Source organism: Littorina saxatilis, linkage group LG8, assembly GCF_037325665.1.
Source record: "Littorina saxatilis isolate snail1 linkage group LG8, US_GU_Lsax_2.0, whole genome shotgun sequence".
Taxonomy (NCBI): Eukaryota; Metazoa; Mollusca; class Gastropoda; order Littorinimorpha; family Littorinidae; genus Littorina; species Littorina saxatilis.
The window spans coordinates 20,370,843-20,398,345 of NC_090252.1; the positions used below are offsets into that span (position 1 = coordinate 20,370,843).

At 41.2% G+C, this 27,503-nt stretch overlaps 1 protein-coding gene across 1 annotated transcript in view; it reads right to left on the reverse strand.

Moving 5' to 3' along the window:
• The window catches only part of LOC138974547 (uncharacterized), a 252,051-nt gene that overhangs the window by 56,305 nt on the left and 168,243 nt on the right, over positions 1-27,503 (reverse strand). Inside the window, exons 41-49 of the mRNA XM_070347263.1 lie at positions 26,298-26,457; positions 23,662-23,751; positions 17,849-17,866; positions 14,744-14,906; positions 11,582-11,697; positions 8,350-8,592; positions 7,606-7,851; positions 5,515-5,547; positions 4,208-4,465 (exon numbers count right to left, since the gene is read on the reverse strand). Coding sequence (XP_070203364.1) covers positions 4,208-4,465; positions 5,515-5,547; positions 7,606-7,851; positions 8,350-8,592; positions 11,582-11,697; positions 14,744-14,906; positions 17,849-17,866; positions 23,662-23,751; positions 26,298-26,457 — 1,327 coding nt within the window. The remainder of the gene's footprint in view (positions 1-4,207; positions 4,466-5,514; positions 5,548-7,605; positions 7,852-8,349; positions 8,593-11,581; positions 11,698-14,743; positions 14,907-17,848; positions 17,867-23,661; positions 23,752-26,297; positions 26,458-27,503) is intronic.

Here is a 27,503-nt window from a genome sequence, read left to right on the forward strand (position 1 = left end):
ATAATTATAGACTACCAATGACTAAAAGCGGGTACTAAGCTATATGAGCACGGTGTGGGACAGGGTGGCCGAGTGGCAACGCACTTGCGCTCGGAAGCGAGTTCGACCCTGGGTCAGGGCGTTAGCAATTTTCTCCCCCCCCCCCCTTTCCCAACCTAGGTGGTGGGTTCAAGTGCTAGTCTTTCGGATGAGACGACAAACCGAGGTCCCTTCGTGTACACTACATTGGGGTGTGCACGTTAAAGATCCCACGATTGACAAAAGGGTCTTTCCTGGCAAAATTGTATAGGCATAGATAAAAATGTCCACCAAAATACCCGTGTGACTTGGAATAATAGGCCGTGAAAAGTAGGATATGCGCCGAAATGGCTGCGATCTGCTGGCCGATGTGAATGCGTGATGTATTCAAATTGTGTAAAATAAATTCCATCTCACACGGCATAAATAAATCCCTGCGCCTTGAACATGAGCGCGATATAAATTGCATAAAAAAAAAATTAAAAAAAAAAAATTCCTGCGTTTAGAACTGTACCCACGATACGCGCGATATAAGCCTCATATTGATTGATTGATTGTATGCAATGTCAATGTTACACGGACGTTGCACAAACGTCCCCTCTAGAAGGTCCCGGGACCCCCACATTCAATGTTTAGAGGGTCCATGGACCCCCACTGCAGAATTTTAGAGGGTGTCCAGGGTACAAAAGCCGAAAAGTCTGGTTGAACTAATTTTGTGTTCACGCATAGTGTACTGTGTACAATAGCTGACGATTGCAGTCTGAACAAGTATCTACGGTACGCACGATACGGGAAATTTAGTGCGTCTCAGGACCCGCCTTTTAAAGTTTAGTGCGTCTCAGGACCCGCTTTTTCAAAGTTTAGTGCGTCCTTGAACCCCTTTTATACATTTCTAGTACGTGTGTTTGGCTTCTAGTGCGTATAGGACGCAGGGGCGCGCACTTTGGGGAGCCCTGATTAAGAAAGGGAACGAAAATACATTGAAAAAGAACAATAATGACTCTGTCAGCAATTACCGTACAGCCTGCCATACACCTGGATATTACAGATAGTGATTTGTTCCCAGCTCAGATTGTCGATATCCACTCGTACGTGGGTACCGACTGTCATCCGCTCACATTGGATAAGCTCAGTTGAACATTGTTTGACAATCTGATTCCTCGTGCAAACCGTGGCCTTGGTAACATGTCTGCCCATCAGGTCACCATGCATGCCCACATGGACAGTGTAATAGTAATTCTTCGGCGAGCAACCTGTTTAAAAGTGCACTTGTACAGTTTTTAGTGTGCTGAGATGCACATTCTTTGTCCGTGGAAAAGCATAAGAATATAATTATCATTGTCATTGTCGAAGTCTTCACCGTCGTCGTGACAATAGTCTTATTCATCAGCATGACCACCATCCATTATCATCAATATCATCTCCATCACCACTACTATTACCATTAATGTCATTATAAGCCACTGCAAGAACATGATGAGCAGCAGCAACAGCAGAAGCGATATCCTCAAAAGCAGCAACAGCATCGTCGGTGTCGTGCTTACTACACTGCGTGGTGCTGCATGCAATCACCGTGTTAGCCTATGTTTGAGATGTGAGACAACAATTTCAATGTTCAAGTGAGTTGATTTCTTGCTGACTGGTAGCATGGACCAACCAACTTGTATTACTCTTTTTACATTTAGTCAAGTTTTGACTAAATGTTTTAACGTAGAGAGGGGAATCGAGACGAGGGTGTACGTGGTGTGTGTGTGTGTGTGTAGAGCGATTTAGATAAAACTACTAGACCGATCTTCATGACATTTTACATGGGAGTTCCTGGGTATGATATCCCTAAACGTTGTTTTTCTTTTTTTTGATAAATGTCTTTGATGACGTCATATCCGGCTTTTTGTGAAAGTTGAGGAGGCACTGTCACGCTTTCATTTTTCAACCAAATTGGTTGAAATTTTGGTCAAGTAATCTTCGACGACGCCCGGACTTTGGTATTGCATTTCAGCTTGGAGGCTTACAAACTAATTAATGAGTTTGCTCATTAAAGTTGTCATTAAAATCGATTTTTCGCAAACAGATTTAAAACTGATTGCATCGTATTCTTAATGACATTCTGAATGTAAAAATATATACATATGTCATGTTTACTCTTAAAATGTGATCAAAATTAACGAAAATAGATTAATTAGTCTTACAATTAAAATTTAAGAAATCGATCCAAAAATTATTTCATCTTATTCTTTATCGTTTCTTGATTAAAAAAACATATAGATCTGATAGGTTGTATTCAAAACAAGGTCAGAAAGTTAACACGAATACAGAAAAGCGCGCTTTCCTGCTTAGCACAATACGCTACCGCGCTATTCTGGCGTGTGCATATCACTGCGTTTTGCACGTGGGAGGTGAGCGATTTCCTTCTCGCGAGGATTGACGAAGCTGTACTGTCTTGGTGAAAAAAAATACAGTACGTTCAGTTTCATTCCGTGAGTTCGACAGCTTGACTAAATGTAGTAATTTCGCCTTACGCGACTTGTTTCTTCTTTTCTTCAAATGCAGTTATATTATGTGGCCTTTTAAAATAAACAAGAGTATCCAATCTGTCTGGGATTTTTGGCAATTAAAAACAAGTCGCGTAGGGCGAAAATACAATATTTAGTCAAGTAGCTGTCGAACTCACAGAATGAAACTGAACGCAATGCCATTTTTCAGACCGTATACTCGTAGCATCGTCAGTCCACCGCTCATGGCAAAGGCAGTGAAATTGACAAGAAGAGCGGGGTAGTAGTTGCGCTAAGAAGGATAGCACTCGTTTCTGTACCTCTCTTTGTTTTAACTTTCTGAGCGTGTTTTTAATCCAAACATATCATATCTATATGTTTTTGGAATCAGGAACCAACAAGAAATAAGATGAAAGTGTTTTTAAATTGATTTGGACAATTTAATTTTGATAATAATTTGTATATATTTAATTTTCAGAGCTTGTTTTTAATCCGAATATAACATATTTATATGTTTTTGGAATCAGCAAATGATGGAAAATAAGATAAACGTAAATTTGGATCGTTTTATAAATTTTTATTTTTTTTTACAATTTTCAGATTTTTAATGACCAAAGTCATTAGTTAATTTTTAAGCCACCAAGCTGAAATGCAATACCAAAGTTTGGGCTTTGTCGAAGATTACTTGACCAAAATTTCAACCAATTTGGTTGAAAAATGAGGGCGTGACAGTGCCGCCTCAACTTTCACGAAAAGCCGGATATGACGTCATCAAAGACATTTATCCAAAAAATGAAAAAAACGTTCGGGGATTTCATACCCAGAAACTCTCATGTCAAATTTCATAAAGATCGGTCGAGTAGTTTAGTCTGAATCGCTCTACACACACACACACAGACACACACACGCACACACACACACACACACGCACACACACACGCACATACACCACGACCCTCGTTTCGATTCCCCCTCGATGTTAAAATATTTAGTCAAAACTTGACTAAATATAAAAAAAACACGTTTGGCTGCAGTATTGTTTTGTTCTTGTTTTTCTTTTGGGGATCATGGCCGTTCAGGTAAATGTTTTCAACAAAAATAATGGTGATGGAAAATGTACGATAAAGTGTAAAATATACATTAATCAGATGTGTGCTTTAAAACAAGGATAAACACGGTACCTAATTCAGGAACGAGAAAGGTGAAAGTAGCGAAGGAGAGGACACTCATAACTCTTGAAACATTGCCAAGAGATCGATTAAAACACAAGCGACTGTGCCAGTAACAATCACGGACGGGTTCATCTTCTTCTTCTTTGTTCTTGGGCTGAGATATTCACTCATGTATTTTGCACGAGTGTGAGACCGTTTTTAACCCGCCATTTCGGCAGCATACGCCGGTTTTTTTGGGAAGCATGCTGGGTATTTTCGTGTTTCTATAACCCACCGAACGCTGACATGGATTATGGGATCTTTTCCATGCGCAATTGGTCTTGTGCTTGGGTGTAAGCACGAAGAGGGATACGACCACAAGCGGGTCTGTACATACGTTGACCTGGGAGATCGGACACAATCTCTACCCTTAACCCATCAGGCGGCCGCGGCCTGGATTTGAACTCACGACCTTCCGATCACAAGGCCGATGTCTTATCCACTGGACAGGTTCAAACGCTAACAATGAACAACACAAAAGTTTACCCTGAGATATCATGACGCCGTAGACTCTGTAATGAGCACCTGGTGTCACCTCTCCCTCGGAAGGATCTGACAGAGTGACGATGAAGAAATTGACGGTCTGTTCTCCAGGGAAAGGGGCTTTCTGCGGTTTGCAATCATTGTTGATGTTGTTTGTAAGTTCCGGTCGTTTATTTACCGTGTGATACGGTTTGGTAGCATGGAATGAGTGGTAGGTCACTGGCTTTCGTAATGCCACATTGTGCCGGGTTACTTGAGCAGCTAGAAACGCAAGTAAGAAATGCATGAATGGACTTTCACCCAAGCAAAGCAGCATATCTTTGACTCTCGAATAGAGCTTTCATTGACCTTGTCCTTATACATGATTTGGCGAGTTGGACGTGGGGCAGGGTATATGGGAAATGTCGATTCTCTATTTTATAGTGAGGACGTAGGTGGATGCCCGGTCGTTGTTTGTTTGCATCAGAATGACACTTCCACATGCACATTATCCAACAACTAATCACAGACACACACACACACACACACACACACACACACACACACACACACACACACACAATCTATAGCTATGCATTCGCGCACACGCGCGAGCTAAAGTTGCTTTTCTAGTTACATTTCCAAAACGAACATTTTTATCTGGATCTGGGGTATACACATACTGCAAATAGACATTCTACGGAAAATATGTTTTGGTGAGTTCCGATTCCTCCACATCCCCCCTGCCCCCACGCCCTCCCTCAGCTAGCGTTACCAACTGACCCTTTGATCGTCTGAAGTGTCGCAAGTTTATTGCAATATCATCTACCGAGAATTTCCCATGTTCCTCAGAAGCGATTGTAAAAACTAGTTCCATGTAACCAAAGCTATGGTATAACTCAAACCACTGTAGACTTGGACATCCCCCACTCACACACGCACACGCACACACACCCCCCGCGGGTTAGGGGGAAGAATTGACCCGATGCTCCCCAGCATGTCGTAAGAGGCGACTAACGGATTATGTTTCTCTTTTTACCCTTGTTAAGTGTTTCTTGTATAGAATATAGTCAATTTTTGTAAAGATTTTAGTCAAGCAGTATGTAAGAAATGTTAAGTCCTTTGTACTGGAAACTTGCATTCTCCCAGTAAGGCAATACTACGTTGCAGGCCCCCTGGAGCAAATTTTTGATTAGTGCTTTTGTGAACAAGAAACAATTGACAAGTGGCTCTATCCCATCTCCCCCCTTTCCCCGTCGCGATATAACCTTCGTGGTTGAAAACGACGTTAAACACCAAATAAAGAAAGAAAGAAAGACAAACACACTTACACTTCGTCCAGAAGACGCTTTTGATGTTGTTCTCTGCACAGGATAGAAATGAAAATCAACTCATTCCATGAGTGCATGTTAAAGAAAACAGCATACACACAGACAGACAGACAGACGGATACATAAAGAAAGACACAATGCATGTAAAAGAACAATGTGCATACACACAGGCAGCCAGATACAGAGAGACAGACAGACCTGGACAGACAGACCCAGACACAACAGAGACAGACATATCTAGACAGACAGACCCAGACACAACAGAGACAGACAGACCCAGACACAACAGAGACAGACAGACCTAGACAGACAGACCCAGACACAACAGAGACAGACAGACCTAGACAGACAGACCCAGACACAACAGAGACAGACAGACCTGGACAGACAGACCCAGACACAACAGAGACAGACAGACCTAGACAGACAGACCCAGACACAACAGAGACAGACATACCTGGACAGACAGACCCAGACACAACAGAGACAGACAGACCTAGACAGACAGACCCAGACACAACAGAGACAGACAGACCTAGACAGACAGACCCAGATACAGAGAGACAGACAGACCTGGACAGACAGACCCAGACACAACAGAGACAGACAGACCTGGACAGACAGACCCAACAGAGACAGACAGACCTAGACAGACAGACCCAGACACAACATAGACAGACAGACCTAGACAGACAGACCCAGACACAACAGAGACAGACAGACAGACCCAACAGAGACAGACAGACCTGGACAGACAGACCCAGACACAACAGAGACAGACAGACCTAGACAGACAGACCCAGACACAACAGAGACAGACAGACCTAGACAGGCAGACCCAGACACAACAGAGACAGACAGACCCAGACACAACAGAGACATACATACCTGGACAGACAGACCCAGACACAACAGAGACAGACAGACCTAGACAGACAGACCCAGACACAACAGAGACAGACAGACCTAGACAGACAGACCCAGACACAACAGAGACAGACAGACCTAGACAGACAGACCCAGACACAACAGAGACAGACAGACCTAGACAGACAGACCCAGACACAACAGAGACAGACAGACCTGGACAGACAGACCCAGACACAACAGAGACAGACAGACCTAGACAGACAGACCCAGACACAACAGAGACAGACAGACCTAGACAGACAAACCCAGACACAACAGAGACAGACATACCTGGACAGACAGACCCAGACACAACAGAGACAGACAGACCTAGACACAACAGAGACAGACAGACCTGGACAGACAGACCCAGACACAACAGAGACAGACAGATCTAGACACAACAGAGACAGACAGACCGGGACACAACAGAGACAGACAGACCTGGACAGACAGACCCAGACACAACAGAGACAGACAGACCTAGACAGACAGACCCAGGCACAACATAGACAGACAGACCTAGACAGACAGACCCAGACACAACAGAGACATACATACCTGGACAGACAGACCCAGACCCAGACACAACAGAGACAGACAGACCTAGACAGACAGACCCAGACACAACAGAGACAGACAGACCTAGACAGACAGACCTGCACAGGCAGACCCAGACACAACAGAGACAGACAGACCCAGACACAACAGAGACAGACAGACATAGACAGACAGACCTGGACACAACAGAGACAGACAGACCTGGACAGACCGGCAGAGGTGAAGTGCGCGTGACGAAAGGAGAATATATCGCTACACTGGAGTTCACCAGCAGATTAAACACTCTGCCCACTAGATTGCTTTAGTTTGAACATGTGATACAACTTTTTTACAATTCTGATTATTACTCATAAATATGTTCACATGCTACTTTATGTTGCTCTTTATATATAAATAATGAAAGACCATGCACGTACATGGCCTCTCTCTCTCTCTCTCTCTCTCTCTCTCTCTCTCTCTCTCTCTCTCTCTCTCTCTCTCTCTCTCTCTCTCTCTCTTACTTTCTATCTCTCTCTCTCTCTCTCTCTCTCTCTCTCTCTCTCTCTCTCTCTCTCTCTCTCTCTCTCTCTCTCTTGTACGTTTAGCTTTGTTTCATGACTGCCGACAAACTCAGTTTCTCACCCGCCAAGTTGATCAGCACCTGAACCTCACATAAACCAAGACCCGGTGAGTTCTTTGAGACTTTGACATAACGTCCAGTGGCAGGAGGTTTTACATCAAACTTGTACGTGTAGGCTGCCAGATTGTCCGGGGCTGTACCAACGTCTGCGATGGATTTGCTGAACTCTTTGTGAGATCCGTCTTCACTTTTGTACACCTCGACAACAATGTCCCGAGGCCGTATTACTCCAGAGAATTCGGTTTCATCTTGTAATGAGACAAAGAAAATTTGAGATCAGAGCCGCTTGTTCGGTCTCTAGTTTAAAGAGGTAGGGGGAGACATGAAGGTCAGAAATCTGCGCTTTATTCAAGAATTAGGGTTAACCCTAACCCTAAAATGTGAAACCAAAAATGTGTGCTGACGAAAATCTGAGAAAATAAACTGCTAACGAAAATCAAGAATCAAACAAAGTGAAGCCTACGTCTGCAATAAAGGGATTTGAAGCAGTTACAGTTGTCGGGCCAGCATACATGCAAACACTACAAGAAAAACTCTGTGTGATGTATTTACACATCATGCTGCTCTTCATTCAGCAGAGTCTTCTATTCTATCAATTCAGCAGAGAATGCAGCTCGTCTCAAAGTCAGCAAGTGCATACAACAACATAAACAACAACCCAACAAACACGCTGACAAATACATCTCCGTACTCGCCCCCCCCCCCCCCCCTATGTACACTTCAACTTCATTTTTTTGAAATCTTACTTTCATGGATGAAGGTCAAAACGAGAGCCCAAACGTCAAAGTCCTCAAGTAGATCCAGTTTCCACCACGGCGTTTGATCAGAGCCAGCCATCACAGCACAGGAATTGGTGGCGGGATCGACCCATGACCATCCATTAACAGCAAGATGAGGCCCGAAGTGCGCGGTGTTGTTCTCGTAGAGGCTACTCTGTGTAGCAGTCTTTCTTAAGAGTGCGATGTTCTTGAACACACCGCCAGCCACCTCTGAAGACGATTACAAAATGGCCCTCAGTTGCGTGCGTTGTACAGTGGGCGGCAAAAGAAACTCAACTCATTCGCGCCCACTGTTGCAAGTGGTTTTTGTTTGTCATTTCCAAATTGACGTAAAATATTAACCAGATAAGGTACATCAAAAAGAAAAACAGATTCGTGAATTATATTTTACTGGTGGTACGATTAGTTCCTATTTTTTAATCGTTTTCTTTTTTTAATCCTTTCTATAAATTGTGTTAAACAGGGTAGGGCTCAAGCGAGTCGTGATTGCAGGCGAACGTGTCATTTCGACACGCTACAAAATTCGTAAATAATTTTGTATCTAAAATTCATCATTCAACGTGATCATTTAATTTAAGTTATTGAGACATCACAGTGCGCTAAGAGATTTATAGAGCAAATCGAGAAAATGAATTATTGAACGCGCTTCGTTCAATAATTATTTTCAAGATTAGCGCACTGTGATTGTTTCAACAACGATATTGTCAGTAACGCCAATAGATAAGAACGTTTTAAAAAGCACATTTTTCAATTTCTACATTAAACTTTCGCTGAACGATCTTGGATAGTTGCCTATCAGTCAACACAAGAGACTAGATTAAGAGTTTTACACTGGAAAATTTTGCACAACATTTATCCGACCAACATTCTCCTGTGTAAAATGAAAGTAAAGGAAACTAATAAATGTAATTACTGTTGTGATGTAACTGATTTCATTGAACACTTCTTTTTTGAATGCCCGGTTGTATACACATTCTGGAAGTTTATTGAATAATTTATTTTTCGTACTTTAGAAATTAAGATTGTTTTAAAAGTTAGTGATGTTTTATTTGGGATGCATTTTGTAATGGTGAAAAGGGCAACTATGTATAAATTGAACCACATTATCTTAATCGGAAAGATGTGCGTTAGTATATATAAAAAACAAATTCGTTTTTACCGTTGGAAAGTATTTTTAATAGGCAGTTACAGATAAGAAGCATGTTTGTGTGAGTGTTCGAAGAACAAAACGTTAAAAAAAGTTAGCTTGTTGTACTCGATAAGTTGTATTTAATTCATTGTATGAGATATTGTTAATTGTAGTTATTTATTTGAATAAAATTGTTTGAAAAAAAAGAAAAAAAGCATATTTTTCTGCCAGCGTTTGGATAAATTGTGGACAGGTCGAGTTAGATCTACTTTTGTGTGTGTGTCGGCTTTGCACATTTCGGGGGTATTGACTGTTTTATCGCCGACCATGCATTTTACGATTTGATCACCCTCTGTACCGTTTTATCGATTAGCAACTAACAGTATGAGTTACAGTTGAGCGAAATGTACCCGTTAGCATACAGTTTCACTTTAAGTATTAATTATTGGTATACAAAACAACATGTACCGAAATGTTCTTTGCTCCCCCAAAAATGAACGACCCCCAAGCAACTGAGTGGCGTCCCCTGATGTCAAACGACTCAAAGTGACACGTTCGTTCCCCCTTTCGCCAAAAAATAAAGTTGGCATGTTATTTCTCGCAATGTACCTGCATTCATCTGGGAGGTTGGTGCTATGATTACATGGAAAGAATGTTTTGAAGCCTTCGCGTGTTCTGTTTACATCGTAGTTGTCTTGAAATATGCGAAAACCGTTCATTTCAGTCCTGAACTGATGGTGGCGTCTGCTACATATACGAGTAGGATAGTCTATTGAATCAGTCGACTTCCAAATGCTGCTTTGTCCAGCTCGAAATCTGTCAGAAAATAAGCTCCTGCTTTTAGCCGCGGGAAATGTTAGGGTCAAGCATCATTGTTTGGTAATTTGGAGACAATAACCTACATGCCATTTTCTTTCTTTATTTGGTGTTTAACGTCGTTTTCAACCACGAAGGTTATATCGCGACGATACATGCCACTAACACAGCGGATGAGAAGAATCTTCGCAAGTCGAAAGAAGAGGCTTAGATTCACTGTGGCACAGGCGCATGCAATCTGTCCAAAAACACCACTTCTGCTTTTACCCGCGGGAAATTTAGGGTCAAGCATCATTTGGTAATGTGGAGAAGATAAGCTACATGTCACTAACACGGAGGATGAGAAGAATCTTCTCAAATCAAAAGGGGCACAGCCTCGCTTTGGAAAAGGGCGGAAGAATACGCTCTCTGGAAAAGTTAGCGCACTCCAAGAGTGCGCTAACAGTTTTAAGCGCATTGCCATTAGCCAATCAACTGTTTCACATCAGTCATGTGACACCAGTACTTACTGACAATTAACATTATTTGCCAAAGCGCAACATAACCATACAAATGAACATAAATCCCTCAGACGGTGTTAAAAAGGGTTGCTTGGGAAAAGCTCTTTCACAGGGAATCGACGTAATCATTTCTTTTAAAACAAGGTGCTATCAGTGACCAAGTGTCCGTTCTACACGAATATGGTGTAAGTAGAGAAACACCACTCAACGAATAACTAAGCCGGGAGCGCTCACACACTTATTTTAAGGTATTCCTTGCGTGGAGCGACATAACTATAAACCCCGAACAGAAGTACATAGCTCTTTAGAAGATTAGGAACGTTTGTGTTTTGTCAATTACACCTATTTAATTTATTTAAAATAACGGCAAGTACACACCTTGTGTGTCACTTTCATTTTCATTATTTTATTGTACAATTGCTGGGAAATTCGGCCGCTTCCTCCTAGGGGAAAGCTAGCAACAACGGAGTTGCGATACCCAGGTGTCTGAGTGTTTATGTGTATTCAGCCACCTGCACTTATGGTAGAATGACGAAGGTCTTTTATGTGCCATTGTGGTGACACGGGAGTGGAACATGGCTTCCATATCTGGGGCTGCACATAAAGTTGACCCATGTTCGACCCGGCCCGAATTCAAACATGCGACCTTCCGATCACAAGTCCAGTGATATACCAACTGAGCTACCGGGTCCCTACTTAATTATAAAATAAGTACACACACAAAAACACGTCCAAACGTCTCGTGTGTACACACCTAACAAACGCCTGTCGTATGGTTCCGCAACAGATTTCGACATTTTGCCACACATCCGCATCCCTCCAATCTGAACGTAGTCATGTAAACAGAATGGCGAATCCTCCGTGTCAACACTGAAAACACACACACACACACACACACACACACACACACACACACACACACACACACACACACACACACACACACACACACACACACACGCACGCACGCACGCACGCACGCACACACACACACACACACACACACACACACACACACACACACACACACACACATTTGACATGAAAAAGTCAAATAAAGCAAAACGCTTTGGCATCCGAGTCTTGGTTTTAACTGCAGGTCCTGCACCAACTGAATGAAAAGATAGATCAATAAAATCCAGCACAACTGACATAATGAACACAGTTGCGCGCGTGTGTTTGTGTGTGTGTGAGTGTTTGTGTGTGTGTGTGTGTGTGTGTGTGTGTGTGTGTGTGTGTGTGTGTCTGTCTGTCTGTGTGTGTGTCTGTGTGCGTGTGTGTGTGCGCACGCGCCTAAACCTTAAAAGCTCTCCCGATAACCATTTCGTGACGATATTTTCAAAGAATTTAACATATTACTGTAAGAGAAAAAAATAACTTGTTCTTCTTTTGGTGAATCTAAAGCCACATCCAGTGTAACTTAAAAACAAACAGTTCTGAAAATTATTGTCATTAAGATTAAACAAGTCGCGTACAGCGATATAAAAACATTTAGTCAAGATCAACACCACAAACCAATCATCGCCGAGACTTCATTCAGATAGTCTCGGCTAACCATATCGAAGCATAAGACGGGTCACGCTCGCCGCCGCGAAGTAGGCGTCTCTTGTACGTATTGAATCTATTTTCTTTCATAAGTACATTTTTAGAGTAAACATGACATTACCCGCTATTACGAGCTAGTCGTGTGACAGAGAGTTTTCTTGCACACGAGACTGTAGATGTTTCACGACGGCTTTAGCCGGAGTGAAACAGCAGCAGTCGAGTGTGCAAGAACACTCTCTGTCACACGACTAGCTCGTAATGGCGATTATGTCTCACAGCTTCAACAGAGGAGAGAACAAACACGTTTTGCGTACTCACGCTTGATAAACCTAAACACAGGAGCAGCCATTGTGGAGAGATCTACTTTTTGACGAAAGTGAACGAACAACTATGAATGACGTCTCGGTATATGTGAATGACGTCACAGTCTGTATCTTTTGAAGCATTCCATTCTTCATGACGTCTTTCTGTGTCTGCATCCGCGAAATGTTTGTTCTTTCCGGGGTCTTTGTCATCTATGTTCAGAACTCTGTCCTTCTAGTTTCAGACTAACAGGCCTCCTGAGCGAGCCACTTTCCAAGGGAAGCTAAACTCGCGTATGGAAACAGTACTGTAGTCTGGGATGCCGTTTTCAGTATTCTCAGCGTTGAAGAATTTGTAAAGAGAAGACACGACAACAGCAGGAGAAATAAAAGTCGTGTGTGCATTTTGGGGCTTTGGAGGGACGATTTCGAGTTTGAATCCGTTCTTGCACATGCTCCAAAGCGTGTAACATACAATCTTGCACACGTTTGCTTTAGTAGTGGCAAAGAAGGAAAGCGTGTGACATATCTATATATTTTTGAATTCAGGAGAAGATCAGGGATACAATGCAATGAATTTCAAATCTGTATGCGGAATATCGATTTTTATAACAACTTTAATGAGCAAACTCATTTATTAAATTGTAAGCCGCCAAGCTGAAATGCAAAACCAAAGTCCGGGCTTCGTCGAAGATTACTTGACTAAACTTACAACCAATTTGGTTGAAACATGAGAGCGTGACAGTGCTGCCTCACCTTTTACGAAAAGCCGGATATGACGTCACCCAAGACATTGATCCAGAAAAGAAAAAAAAACGTCTGGTGATATTATAATTAGGAACTCTCATGTAAAGTTTCATGAAGATCGGTCTAGTAGTTTTCTCGGAATCACTTTATACATACATACATACACACACACGTACACACACACACAACTACACCACGACCCTTGTCTTGATTCCTCGTCTCTATGTTAAAACATTTGGTCATAACTTGACTAAATGTAAAATCAAATGTCCCATTGCCAGAGACAACAAATGAAATATGACATTATATACACATGATTTTAGCTTTTGCACTACACAGCACAAATATTTCCACATTAAAAATAAGCAACATTATTATGAGTTATTTTCCAGAGCTGTACCGTAAACTACCTTGTATACGCCCAGTATTGAGTACACGCCAACCCCCTACTTTGGGCTGAAAACTGTGCACAGGGCATACTACATAGCAAACGAACCCCCCCCCCCCCCCCCCACACTTCTTGATTAATAATGTTACAAACATCATTTTTGGAACATTTGTTTTTAGTGTTTGTAAACTTCCGCATGCGGTACAGAGTATTCATCCGAGTGTATAATGCCTATACGATGTTGTTATAAAGGCATACCGTTTATTGATACTTTCACCGCAGTAAAAGTTAGTAATAAAAGAGAGTTGCAATTCTAAAAGCTCTTCTGAAGTTGAAAAGACCGGTTTTTGATCACAATATGTGTTTCAAGAGATTGTCCCTCGAATTTGATGGCTTGAATCAGTGCAACTGCACATATGGATTAATCTTTTTCAGTTAGCATAATCTTTTGAAGCTATAAACTTGTTAACACACAATAAAGCAGCAAGATTTTCTTCGTGGTTTGCTTGCAGAGTTCCTTTTTGTGCAATAACGCATCCTTAGAACACTTCCATGCCAAGTGACCAACATATCGTAATTCCAGCAAAGGATCCGCTCCTGCAAAGGGTATAGTACCTGGTAAACGCCCGTCCCACACTTTAGGGCAAAATTGGTGCATAGAGTGGGTGGGCGTATACAAGGTAGTTTATTGTATATCAGTGAAAACCGTGTTAGGAAAGGGTTTTTGTTTTTAATTCAACTGCAACATAGATACAGGATTCCACACACATTTTCGGTCTGCAGAGAGAGAATTAGAAATATACTTGCGTATGTTGATAGTCTGTGTTGGTTCTAGGCTAATTGCTTGCCGGACAACTGCCCCCCGCCCCACAGCTAATTTGACAGACTAACGAGATACCAGTATCACGGCGAGGTGTTGATAGTGCACTCTTACCTGACTTGCGTGGTCAGCAACTCTTGTGGATCTTGTGTGTAGTCGAACACGGTTGTGCAGTTTTGCAAGCGCTTCTGTTGCAAACTGGTAAACTCATAAGTCATGTTGCTGACAGACTCACGGGGCGGGTGAGAAGGGTTCAATCCATGGTCCGTTATGCATTCTGAAAAAGAGGCTGCTGTTCGTTTGCATTGTCTATGTAAGGGCAATAGACGTTTTTGTCTGAAATAACTGTCAGGATTTACAAGCTTTGGGAAAGAGAATTGCGCTTTGCTTATCTCGTACAAACAGGAAACACGTTGTCGACTAGTTAAAACTACGATCACAGCGAATAAGTGACTCAACGTGTATGCTAGGCAGTGTCCGCTCGATATGACACATTTTCTTTCGATATTATTCAGATCGAAGTTTACGATTTGTTGCGGCAATGTTGGATCGCTTGCCCCGGGTGATAGTCAACAACGTGTTTTACTGGGGATACCGTGAGTTCCGCTTGAGGTCGAAGTCACGGCAGCATGGGAAACTGACACGTGTGCTCAGCGAGCACACTGCAGCATGCCATCAAGTGAATTATGGCTCCGATGTGCAGATTTTCGAACGAAAAAGGCATTATATCCATAAGACACTGCATGACATACACATCGGAGCCAGTTATTCGCTGCGATCGTGGTTTTAACTGGTCGATCGCGTGTTTCCATTGTGTAATAGGTAAGCTGGGTACAACTCTTCCATAACGCTTGCAAATCCTGACAGAGTTAGTTCCGAACACCATCTATTTATAAGCATTTTGCACCAGAAAATTGATTGAACAAAATATCTGTCAGGCCAGCAATCAGCACACACTTAAAACATAATATAGCATGATTTCCCTTCTTTGTCTCTGTTATTCTAGTGAGAAAATATCCCGCAATATTGATCGGTAGGCCTCAAGTTCGGCCATGACATAGGCAAAATAACTTGCGCAGCCGCAGAAACAAGAAAAAGGAAATCTTTTATGAAAATGTTGACGTTTGACTGGAAGCCAAGCCAATTTGTCCTTTGATTCTGACCATGAACCCGCTGTTGATAATCTGGAAGGTCGTACCAGAGATACAGATCTATCCATGGTCGTGCCGATTCATAGATTCAACCTACAAACTGCGAAATCGTCTGTCTTCAGGGCGGGGATGTAGCACAGTCGGTAGCGCGCTGGATTTGTATCCAGTTGGCCGCTGTCAGCGTGAGTTCGTCCCCACGTTCGGCGAGAGATTTATTTCTCAACTTTGTGTGCAGAATCTCCTCGGTGTCCGAACACCCCCGTGTGTACACGCAAGCACAAGACCAAGTGCGCACGAAAAAGATCCTGTAATCCATGTCAGAGTTCGGTGGGTTAAAGAAACACGAAAATATCCAGCATGCTTCCTCCGAAAACGGCGTATGGCTGCCTAAATGGCGGGGTAAAAAACGATCATACACGTAAAATTCCACTTGTGCAAAAAACACGAGTGTACGTGGGAGTTTCAGCCCACGAACGCAGAAGAAGAAGAAGTCTGTGTTCAGATCGTCAAGCAATGCGTGGAATCTTGTATTCTAAAGCCTTATGGCTCGTTTCGACAAGCATTTAACGGATGAAATTAACCACATACAGTTAATTTCTTCAGCAAACTGCAAACGCAGTTGGGTTGTGTGTTTTGTACAAAAATTTCTTCCACATGATAGATTCGCTGATTTGTCTCACGAAGCCCAACACGAACACAGCCATTGCAGAAGCAAACTATGTACGGCAGAGCCTCGAGTGACGTCATCTTATTCACGAACCCAGTCTCGACAAAATTTCACGCCATCCCATGGATGGACGGAGCTGTAACTTATACATGGAAAGTAGCGAAATACTTAGCAACAACAACAAAACAAACAAGTAAATTAAATGCTGTGTCAAACAAGGTTTATGTGGTACCGACTCATTTTTTGTTTACATTTAAAAATAAAGTTTTGGTTTCAGATGCCAGATAAGGTAACAATCAATCGTTCATAGTGCAAACACTGTCATACAGGCATACATTTCTGTAGCAAAGACCCACCCTTTCCGGTTGTAATCATCTGCCATGCAGCTATATTCTACTAAAAAACATTTATTTGTCATCTCTTAATTTCGAGGTAATGCTTTAAATGCACATCAAAGCGAAAGTCAAAGTAAAACCAATAGTAAACTGGTGAGTAGTGATTATTTAAGCAGTCCTTTACTTTGTCAGTGTTAATGCTAAGCCAGAACATGAATGATGCCCCTTAAAAACAACGGTTTTCTTTGATGATATATTTATTTTAATCTTCACCTACCAGATCACGCGGACACATTTGACGCATATGAAACCTGTCGCTTCTGTGAAAATTGTCTAGTCATGATTGTGCCTGTCAATCTTCTAAAGTGGCTGATTTTGGGTCCCAAGTGCGACGTCTTTGACTACAATACAAAGAATCGAAGCTAACACGAGTAGATGAATTTGTGTCCATGAACAAAGTGAAAACAAGGCTTGAAATACTCGTAAGCCTCTTATTCGATAACATATTCATAATTTTCTCACAGGCCATTTGCAGACCACAACAGAAACGTTACATATGTTAGTAGAAGGTAACGAAACGAGACGTAAATTCCAACGTATGAGGACCAAACTCATCATCAAAGACAGTGTGATTGCCCTCTTAGTGTGACTCACAACCACAGCCAATACTGGTGCAGTGCAGCTGGTTACAACTCTGTTTCAGGTGTCTATCCTGGTTTTTTTTAGACGTCAAACTCCTCCCAAAAATGTCATCTAGCGGGTTCATGTGACATCATTAACAGCAAGTATTAACCTGCCGACAAGACATCTACATACTAGCCAAATACCACATCAAAATTCAGTTCGCCTCACTATGTCACATCTCGATGGAGGAGGTAATGTCTGAAGGTAAACATGTTGCCCTCGGGGCATGAATTTCAAAGTGGCCTAAAGTAATTTTGAGTGGTGTTTTTTTTCAAACATACCCACCCCCTAATGTTAAAATCGGGTGCCACAAGCTGGTGGCGATTAAAGAAGTGGATCAGCACCTTACCCACAAAGAAGGTAGAAGTAGGCATTGACTTACCTCCAAATTCAACTGGTGCTGGAAGAGAAGTAAAAAACATGTTACTTTCACGGCAACGAAATTCGTGCCAAACAGAAGGAAACCAGGACATTTAATCTTAAATGCAATATTCAAACAAGTCGTGTCAAGAGATTTCATTTGATTTGATTTGCTTTTAAAATATGTTGTCCATATATCCATGTGAAACTAAAATATTGATGCTTAAAATATTCGATCAGTCATAGTCGAGAGAACTAAAATTTGGTTTTCGAAACAAGTTTGTGTGTTTGTTTGTTTGCTTAACGCCCAGCCGACCACGACGGGCCATATCAGGGCGGTGCTGCTTTGACATATAACGTGCGCCACACACAAGACAGAAGTCGCAGCACAGGCTTCATGTCTCACCCAGTCACATTATTCTGACACCGGACCAACCAGTCCTAGCACGAACCCCATAATGCCAGACGCCAGGCGGAGCAGCCACTAGATTGCCAATTTTAAAGTCTTAGGTATGACCCGGCCGGGGTTCGAACCCACGACCTCCCGATCACGGGGCGGACGCCTTACCACTAGGACAACCGACTGAGACGAATCAAGCTGGTGTAGATAAAACATACCAACATAACACCACATTTACATATCAATGGATCTTCTTCAATTTTGAGCATATTTTCAGAAAACATTTATCATATTTGTATTTATCATTCAAATGTGAGAGACCACCCATGACAAAACAATATTGATCACTTCACTAGTTGGTATATTATGTAAATGAGGTCGTGTCAAACAAGTCTGGCAATGGCCTAATATTTTGTCACGATCGGGTGACATAGACCAAGAAAGTGTCACTCAGTGGAGTGCCTGTTCTTGGTCGAGTATGATAGAAAGCGCCTGTACGTGATATTGGGCTACAGCAGAGGTTGCTGACAGTGCTCAATGAACACGGAGGGTTTGCTGCGCACGAGTTTTACAGTGGAGGTTTCTGCTGTCATAGGGCTGACGGTTTTTCGCTGACAGCGCGCACGGGATTTTCAGGGATTGAGTTTCTCGTGTCTTTTTTCTGCTTGGGGAGGCAGAATTGTGTATAGCTGGACTGGTTTTGTGACAAGGTCAGTCACGTGTTATTGGCTAGGTTGTCTGAGAGAGGCACAAGGACGGGGCACTTGACACCCAGCGACAGAAGGGGAAGGATCTAATACAGTTTCTAGAGTATGATGGTTTTTCACCGAAGATTATATTCGGCACTCTAGGGGAACTTCCACGAGTTATTTCCTTCACACTGCTACATATTTTGCTGAGGACAAGTCGTCAACATTCCTTCGTCGGCGATGGCTTTCGCATAAGGATTCGACAAGGGGTTCTGGAGGTTTTCGGTCACTGTTGACGAACAGAGGCTGTTCCAGGGAGGAGGCGGACTTTGCTTCCATTGAGAGTACAATCATAGGCTTTTGAGGTAATAAATCATTATTTAACGCTGTTGATGAGTCTGTGTTGTGGAATAAAATACTCTCTGTTGTTCTTTCCAGGTTAGCGCATAATTTACTCTCTGTGACGCTAAAATACTAATCTGTATATGGTTTTTGCAGATAGGGAGAGAAGGACGGAAAATGACTGTTTTGTTGTTGTAAAAAGTCCGTTTTGTGCAGGCCCACGTGCTCGATGAGATATTTAAAGATGACATGTTTTAAGGTGGTGGGTGAGGGGTAGCTGACATGTTTAGTGCACCGATGCTTTCTGTTTGCAGCCTTCGTTCGTTACGTTTTCCTGAAACTGCTGCACGGCTGCCTTTGGCGGGACTTTGCTAGCTGCAGACGTTGGAGCTGGGACCTGAGGAAGCTACGCTAACCGGCTAACCAGCAGACCGGCTAACCAGCGAACCGGCTAACCAGCGGACCGGCTAACCAGCGAACCGGCTAACCAGCAAACCGGCTAACCAGCAACCCGGCTAACCAGCATACCGGCTAACCAGCATACAGAAAGAAAGCTAAGTGCACCATGTCTTACGCACCCCGTTGACCACCGTTGTCTTTTCTTGTCTGTGATTACATTGGAGTAGTGACAGCGTGGGGTGTGTGACACCTGCATGAACTAGAGCTTTTGAACAGAACATTCTCATTTTGACTGTATTTACACGGGTTCAGCGTGTTACGTTAATTTTCTATATACCACTGGCATTTTGTCAGTGACCACGGGTTTTTTACGTGTTGAGAACGTGAAAGGAACATATTTTGAGTGAAGGCTCGAGGGAGGTGGTGAGTTTATACATAAACAGGCGTCTGAAACTTATACTTTTGTTGACTCTATTTAATTGTATGACTGCGAGAGTGGATCGTGGTGTGGTTAGTTAATTAGTAGTAATTAACCGGTTCATAATCACCTTAAGTGATATATTGAAACGTGACATATTTCATTGCACCAAGACAAACGTCATTCTATGAACACTTTTGCGCTTGCTGTTTCCCCTGGAAGAATTTGAAAACTTAATTGCAAGTCATGCACTAATCTCAAGAGTTAATATTTTTGCTTTGACGTCAAGTATTCACGAGGTTTTAGAAGAGATCGAGGTTCCAGTATAAGACCCTTCTTTGAGTTGAGCCTCGACTGTGAGACTTTGGAGCAAAAGACGCACAAGTACAGCTTGTAGGATAAACAGAATACTACCTGGCTTGCTGCATCATGGGTCATTCTCAGAATACTGTCCCAGAGGGAGGTCTTTCTTTCTTTATTTGGTGTTTAACGTCGTTTTCAACCATTCAAGGTTATATCGCGACGGAGGGAAGGGGGTGATGGGATAGAGCCACTTGTCAATTGTTTCCTGTTCACAAAAGCACTAATACAAAATTTGCTCCAGGGGCTTGCAACGTAGTACAATATATTACCTTACTGGGAGAATGCATGTTTCCAGTACAAAGGACTTAACATTTCTTACATACTGCTTGACTAACATCTTTACAAACATTGACTATATTCTATACAAGAAACACTCAACAAGGGTAAAATGAGAAACAGAATCCGTTAGTCACCTCTTACGACATGCTGGGGAGCATCGGGTAAATTCTTCCCCCTAACCCGCTAGGGGAACCCCAGAGGGGGGTGACCTATTTCATGAAAGGAATACAACCATAATTTTCCATCAAATCAACAATATGCTGTATCTGTATTGTGTCTCGGGGAATACATTTATATGTTTTTAACCCAAATTCGACTACTGTTGCTTTGCTAATTTGTTTGACATTTTAGTTTTCTAAAAACCGGCTGATTGAAGCCGCCATTTTGTAACATTTCTCTCTTGACGAAAAACAGACGTTTGATTACCAGTAAACTAAGATTGAAGAGTGCAAACAAAGGGTACAGGTGCAAACAGATTATTCGCATGTTTATGACCACAATATCCGTGTGTTTTTTAAATCGCTGTTTTACTCAGTAATTTGACCGGGCCCAAAATGCTGTTCGGTCGAGGCATCGTGTCAGGAATTACCCGGCACAGATAACCACTCATGGGCACACAATACCAATGTGTTGGATCAACTTTGCAGGGACACTCTATTTTTGCACATGACAGCTACACAAACACAGCTTTTGTTACTAAAATAGTTTGTTTGTTGGTAATTGCAACATGAATCTCAGAGGAGGTCGTGGTGTCAGACATTTTGGCCTCGACCGAACAAAACGTTTTTGCATTTGATTAAATATTGAACAATATTTTTTTAAACTACTTGCACACAATGTCATCCTGTCATGAGCTTGAAACCAGAAATGCATACAGCAGTAGAAATGGTTGGTTATTGAGCGCGAGACTTGCAGTTTTAGTTCCATGTCTGTCAAATTGCCAATGCCTCGACCAAACATGGTTTTGGACGGTTATGTACTTTGCCGCTCCATATCAGGGAAACCAACAAGTTTCTTTGAGCTTTTTGTCCACTTATAGTTTTATCACACAATATTGCTATTTCATATGTTACATGGATTTCCATTGGTCAATTGGGCAAAACTGAGCTCATTGTAAAAGTGATATCGACAACATTTCCGTTGATATCAGTTTTGATATCGACGACCTCTTTATTGCTTCCCCACTTCAAAAACAAAAACACCTAAATTTAAAAACAAACAAATATATATATGAAAATGTAATGATCCCAGAATTTAGTTGATCAAGTGACTAAAGACTTTTTGAAAGAAAAAACATGTTTAAATACTGAAAAGTACAAGAAAAGAGTGAACAAAAAGAAATAATAATCAGAGGGAGGGATATGGAACAGCCAAACCTGAGACAAATACTTTTGTAATGTCTTTACAGTAAATACAAAATGACCAGAGAATTAACAATATATCTAACATTGACTGACTGTGTGATGATATCTTTTGCTATTGGTCTGTTTCGACAGTGATATCAAAATCTCGACCTCCTGTCTCGATTTTGATATCACTGTCTCAACAGACCATAGCAGAAGATATCATCACACAGTCAGTCAATATTGGTATATTGCACATGACGTTTTCAACGATATTCTTTGAACTTCATTTGTCAATGGCTATGGGATAACGTCACACTTTTGGACCATGACTCTGATAATTACCCTCATACTACACTCTGACGATCTACACTTGTTGCTTTTTCAAATTTTATAACGCTTGCTTTTACTAGAATTTCAATATTTAAAAGGACAACTCTTGTAAATCTTGTACGACACAGTACGACAAGTACTGTAATATTCTCTATATAGGTGGGTTACGAAATAGATACTAATTCTAATGCAATCAATTTTAAATCTGTTATTTTTCAGGCATGGGAATTAAAAATTGTAAAAAAGGCTGAAAATGTGTAAGTAATAACAAAGTCGGCGGGGCGAAGCGCCAAGCCTTACTAGGGGGGTTACGGGGGCATGCGTCCCCCCACCCCCGGAATTTTTGTTCTCTAAAGAACCTAAATGGTGCAATTTGGTGTCATCTTAGCTCCAAGTTTGCCATTTAATTCAGTTTTTAGAACCATTTTTGCCTCCCCATTTTTTTTTCAGCAGAAACTTCTGCTTTTTCGGCAGAACAAAAAACCAATTCGGCGGAAATTTGCCTTTCGGCGGACAATTCCCATGCCTGAATTTTAAATGCGATTTCAATGACAACTATAAAGAACAAACCAATGTATCAAGTTGTAAGCTTCAAGATTAAATTCAGTTCTATAGTTTGGACAGAGTAAAAAGAATGTTTGACCAAAGTTTCATACTACACTCTGACGATCAATTTGCTTAAAAACGGAGGTCACCACAGTTGATCCTTAACTTTTGAAAAAAAGACAGATATGACGTCATCAAAGACCACAGGGGTATTATCTGGAAAACAAACATACACACAAACACACTCACCACACATGCATACACCACCACCCTTGTATCGATTCATGTTCTATGTGAAAACTTTAGTCCACCTTGACTAAATGTAAACAAAAATAAATCATAATCAAAACTGATTGAATTTCCCAAATAACCATACTTGTGTCAGAAGTATTCAGACATGGTTCTGAATTAATTACAAAACAACACCTTACGACACAATCTTACAATCAAATTGTTACTGATTGGTAAAAGTGCACACAGACATACGTTTTACTACCTTGCCAGGGACAAAGAAACAAAAACAGAGAGACAGAGCAAAGGAAGAGAAAGGCAGCCAGTCAGAAAGAAAGTCAGGTATGCAATTAGTAAGCCAGGCAGATAAGCATTGATACATACATGCACTCAGGCAGACAGATATACAGGCAGACACACAGACAAGCAGAGACACGGGCAGGCAGGCAGACAGACCAACATAAATATTTGGGAACATGTTTTAGACCATACCTTGTAACGAGTAAAAATAGTACTCAGTGCCGATGTCAGTGATATCCTGGTCAACATGAATGTTGATTCCTACAACTGTGAACAGTTTGACTGTAGACAAATAATATTCTTACACATTTGGAATACAAAGAAGACATCAATAGTTTTAAATCTAAACTTAGCAAGAAAACGTATTGCAAAACAAAATGTTGCATCCCAATGAAAGCGTTCTGTCCCATGTCCTTTCGTTTAACCTTTCTTATGCATTAAAGGAACTGAAATTGACTATCCCGCACACCTTTGGGATCAACCATTTATTTTACATGGATCACGTGACCACCGCTCATAAATGGGTACACGTAAAATCGACCTGACAGAAACGCAAGGTACCAAATATAATATCGACATAAAATGATAATACAGTTGTGTTCGTTATCCTATTTTTGTTAACATTTGATATGCATATGGGTTAGCATGATGTATGTGCATGAATACACCAGCGCACAGACAGGCATATATAAAACACACACACACACACACACACACACACACACACACACACACACACACACACACACACACACACACACACACACACACACGGCCTCACAGGTAAAACTAATAGGTGGGAAGAGGACAGCCCTATAGGTCACTGGACCACAGACTATCACCTCTGATTCTTGATGCGTGACTAATGGCGTGCGTAGTCCACGTGTAATTACGAACTTTGACACTTACTGGTAAAAAGGTCAAAGTCGTTATTGACCCTATGTTGGTAGGTCGGTCGTCGGAAAAAGGAGGGCGTCATTCTTGGGAGGTTATAGTTACAGTGTGAAAGGCATCCGTGCCGAGAAATTCGGTCGACACAAGGAGGGGGTCGTTCTTGGGAGAGGTCGTTACGGGAGGTTTCACTGTGTACATACTTTGGTTACTTGCACATACGAGGAGAAAGTCAAAAGAATCATCTACCCCTCAAAGTTTTTTTGTTTTTTTTTAGCTGGCCTGCGTATTTCATGTTTTATGTAACTCCTACTAATGCAAGTGTAGATCGTATGTGAGTCAAAGATTTTGAGGGGTACCATGACAAAAAGCGCTGTATTGCAGCAATGGCCAAGTGGATTGCTTTCTATACTTCCAGGATGTTATGCTTACATACTACTAGACGTGCTTCAAATGTCGGATTTTACAGTTTTTTGTTTAGATGTTATGAAGAGAAAGTGTTCAAACGCGTCAAAGGATTGCTCACCTACTTCCAAAACATGCATGACTTCCCAAGTCTACAGACAAACGATTGGTTGATGTACTGCCGTAATCTCATATGCGTATGACCACTGACGTATATTTGCTAGCCATGTAAACACATTATACAAAACATGGAACGTACATGCTGTTGTCAACAGACAGTGGTTATTGACGAGTGCCTCTCAAATCATGCTTCGGTCACGCATGAGTGGGCGTGGCTGTAGCAGAGCAATCATTGCAAACATATCAAGCGTGTTTACAGGCATAGCAAATACACACCATTGGTCATACGCAAATGAAACTTTGGCAGTGCTTTTATTATTACTGTGTCTGTAGACTTCCATGATTTTGTGGAGGTTATTAATGAATAATCCTATAAACATTGCAAAACATCTGAACAAATAACCGTAACAATCGGGATTATTTGAAGTACCTCGCGTATGCAGGCATACTATCCTGGAAGTTACACAGTAATCCATAAGCCATTCCTGAGAATACAGCGCTTTTTGTCATGAAACCCCTCAAAATGACTTGTTTTGTTTTTTTACCACTCATGGAATCATGCATCAGTAGGAATAACGAAACACGAAATATGCAAGCAAGAAAAGCAAAACAATGTTCTGGGTAGATCACTGATTTCATGACTTTCTTCTCGTATGCAAAATGTTGCCTATTATCATTTTTCGTCGATTTTAATTGTTACCTTACGTTTTTGTCTGGTCGATTTTGGGGATACCTTTTTTTAAGCGGCGGTCATGTAATCCCTGTTCAAGATACCTTTGATCGGAAAGGTGTTAAATAGCTAAATGGACCGCATTAAATGGCATTGGTATTTTAAATGAAATGACACAAAATAAAACGCTTTAATTGGGGTGCCACATTTGTTGAAATATTTTAAAGTTTATTTTGTAAGGCATTTAAATGTTATTGCTGAATCTGATGATATGTATTTAAAACAAAAGGTTTACATAATTGATTTTGTTATAACCCACTTAAAATTAATAAAATTCATTATCATGAAGGATAAGAATCTGCACGTGGGTTTGCGCTGCTTAGTCAGGACAGTGCCCGTATGCATGCACGTCACATGTACTGTTTTGATCAGTTATCAAAATCACATACTGCTTTTATGATATTATCTGTCAGTAATAGAAACAAGTACAGTGTAATTGACATTGGTACTGTTGCCCCTGTTGGTCAAGGATTAGTACAGTTAAAGGACAGTCTGACATTCCCATGTTTGGTCCAATCAGAATAGACTAGCTGACACCATATGACTATGTTAACACACATAACAATCGTTTGAGCCATACTAAACCTTCATAAAATCACATATCTTTCTTTTCTTCTAAATTAAAAAAAAAATCCCAGTTTGCACATTCAAAAAAACAGTCAATCATAAACCATGCCCTTACCCCGAAAACCGAGATCAATAGTCATGGTGGTCGATCTACATTGCACTGTCCTTTCCCAGGTGTTAATACTTGTTCCACCATCTCCATCCAGTTCAAAGACACGCGGTTCTGAGGCTGACATACACCGACCCTTTCGTTTCTTGTCAATGCTCATCACAACCTTCGTTTTGAAGAGACATGTTCAAATAATATGTATAATGTAAACGTTTTTCTTTCTGGCTGGTTCGGGGATGGGAAAGGGTAGGAGGGGAAGCATAAGTTGAGCAAACAGAGGTAAACAAAAGCAAACAACTTACGTTTGGAAGAGAAAGGTACGTTTAATAACTTTTCGTTTGATATTTTTAATTCATAATAATAATGATAATAATAATACGTGTCAGTAAGTACTGGTGTCACATGACTGATGTGAACCAGTTGATTGGCTAAAGGCGATGCGCTTAAAACTGTTAGCGCACTCTTGCATGGAGTGCACTAACTTTTCCACATAGCGTATTCTTCCGCCCTTTGCCTAAGCGAGAATGTACTCTCATCCTCAGAATTAATTAATGACATGTAGCTTATATTTTCCACATTACCAAATGACCATAAATTCCCTGCGGCTCAAAGCAAAAGTGTTTTTTGTGTGGACAGATTGCATGCACTTGTGCCACATTGAAGCCCACTGATCTAAAAATAGAAGCCGCTGTGTAGTTTCGACTTGCGAAGATTTTTCTCATGTGCCGTATTAGTGGCATGTAGCTTATTATCCACATTACCAAATGATGAGTTAGTATACAATTCCCAACGACTAACAGAAAACACAAGTGTTATTCCGATAATGTACCTATGGCATTCCGTTTGTCAAATAATTATTTGGATACTTTTTCATGTTTTTTTCGCCAGTTTTAGCTAAATAATCATTATTTAGAAGCTTATGTGCTAAATAAGTAATTGTTTATAAACAATGTAAAACAATTCTGAATAATTTTTTGTTTACGTAAACCATTCATTATTTACCTAAACAATTCATTGTTTACGTAAATAATTCATTGTTTACGTAAATAATGATTTAATTACGTAAACAATATATTATTTAGACTTATATTACATTGTTTATAAAGAATTAGCAATGTTGCTAAATAAATCATTATTTACGTAAACAATGAATTATTTACGTAAACAATGAATTGTTTAGGGAAAGCAGTTTTCATTATTTAGGGGAATCAA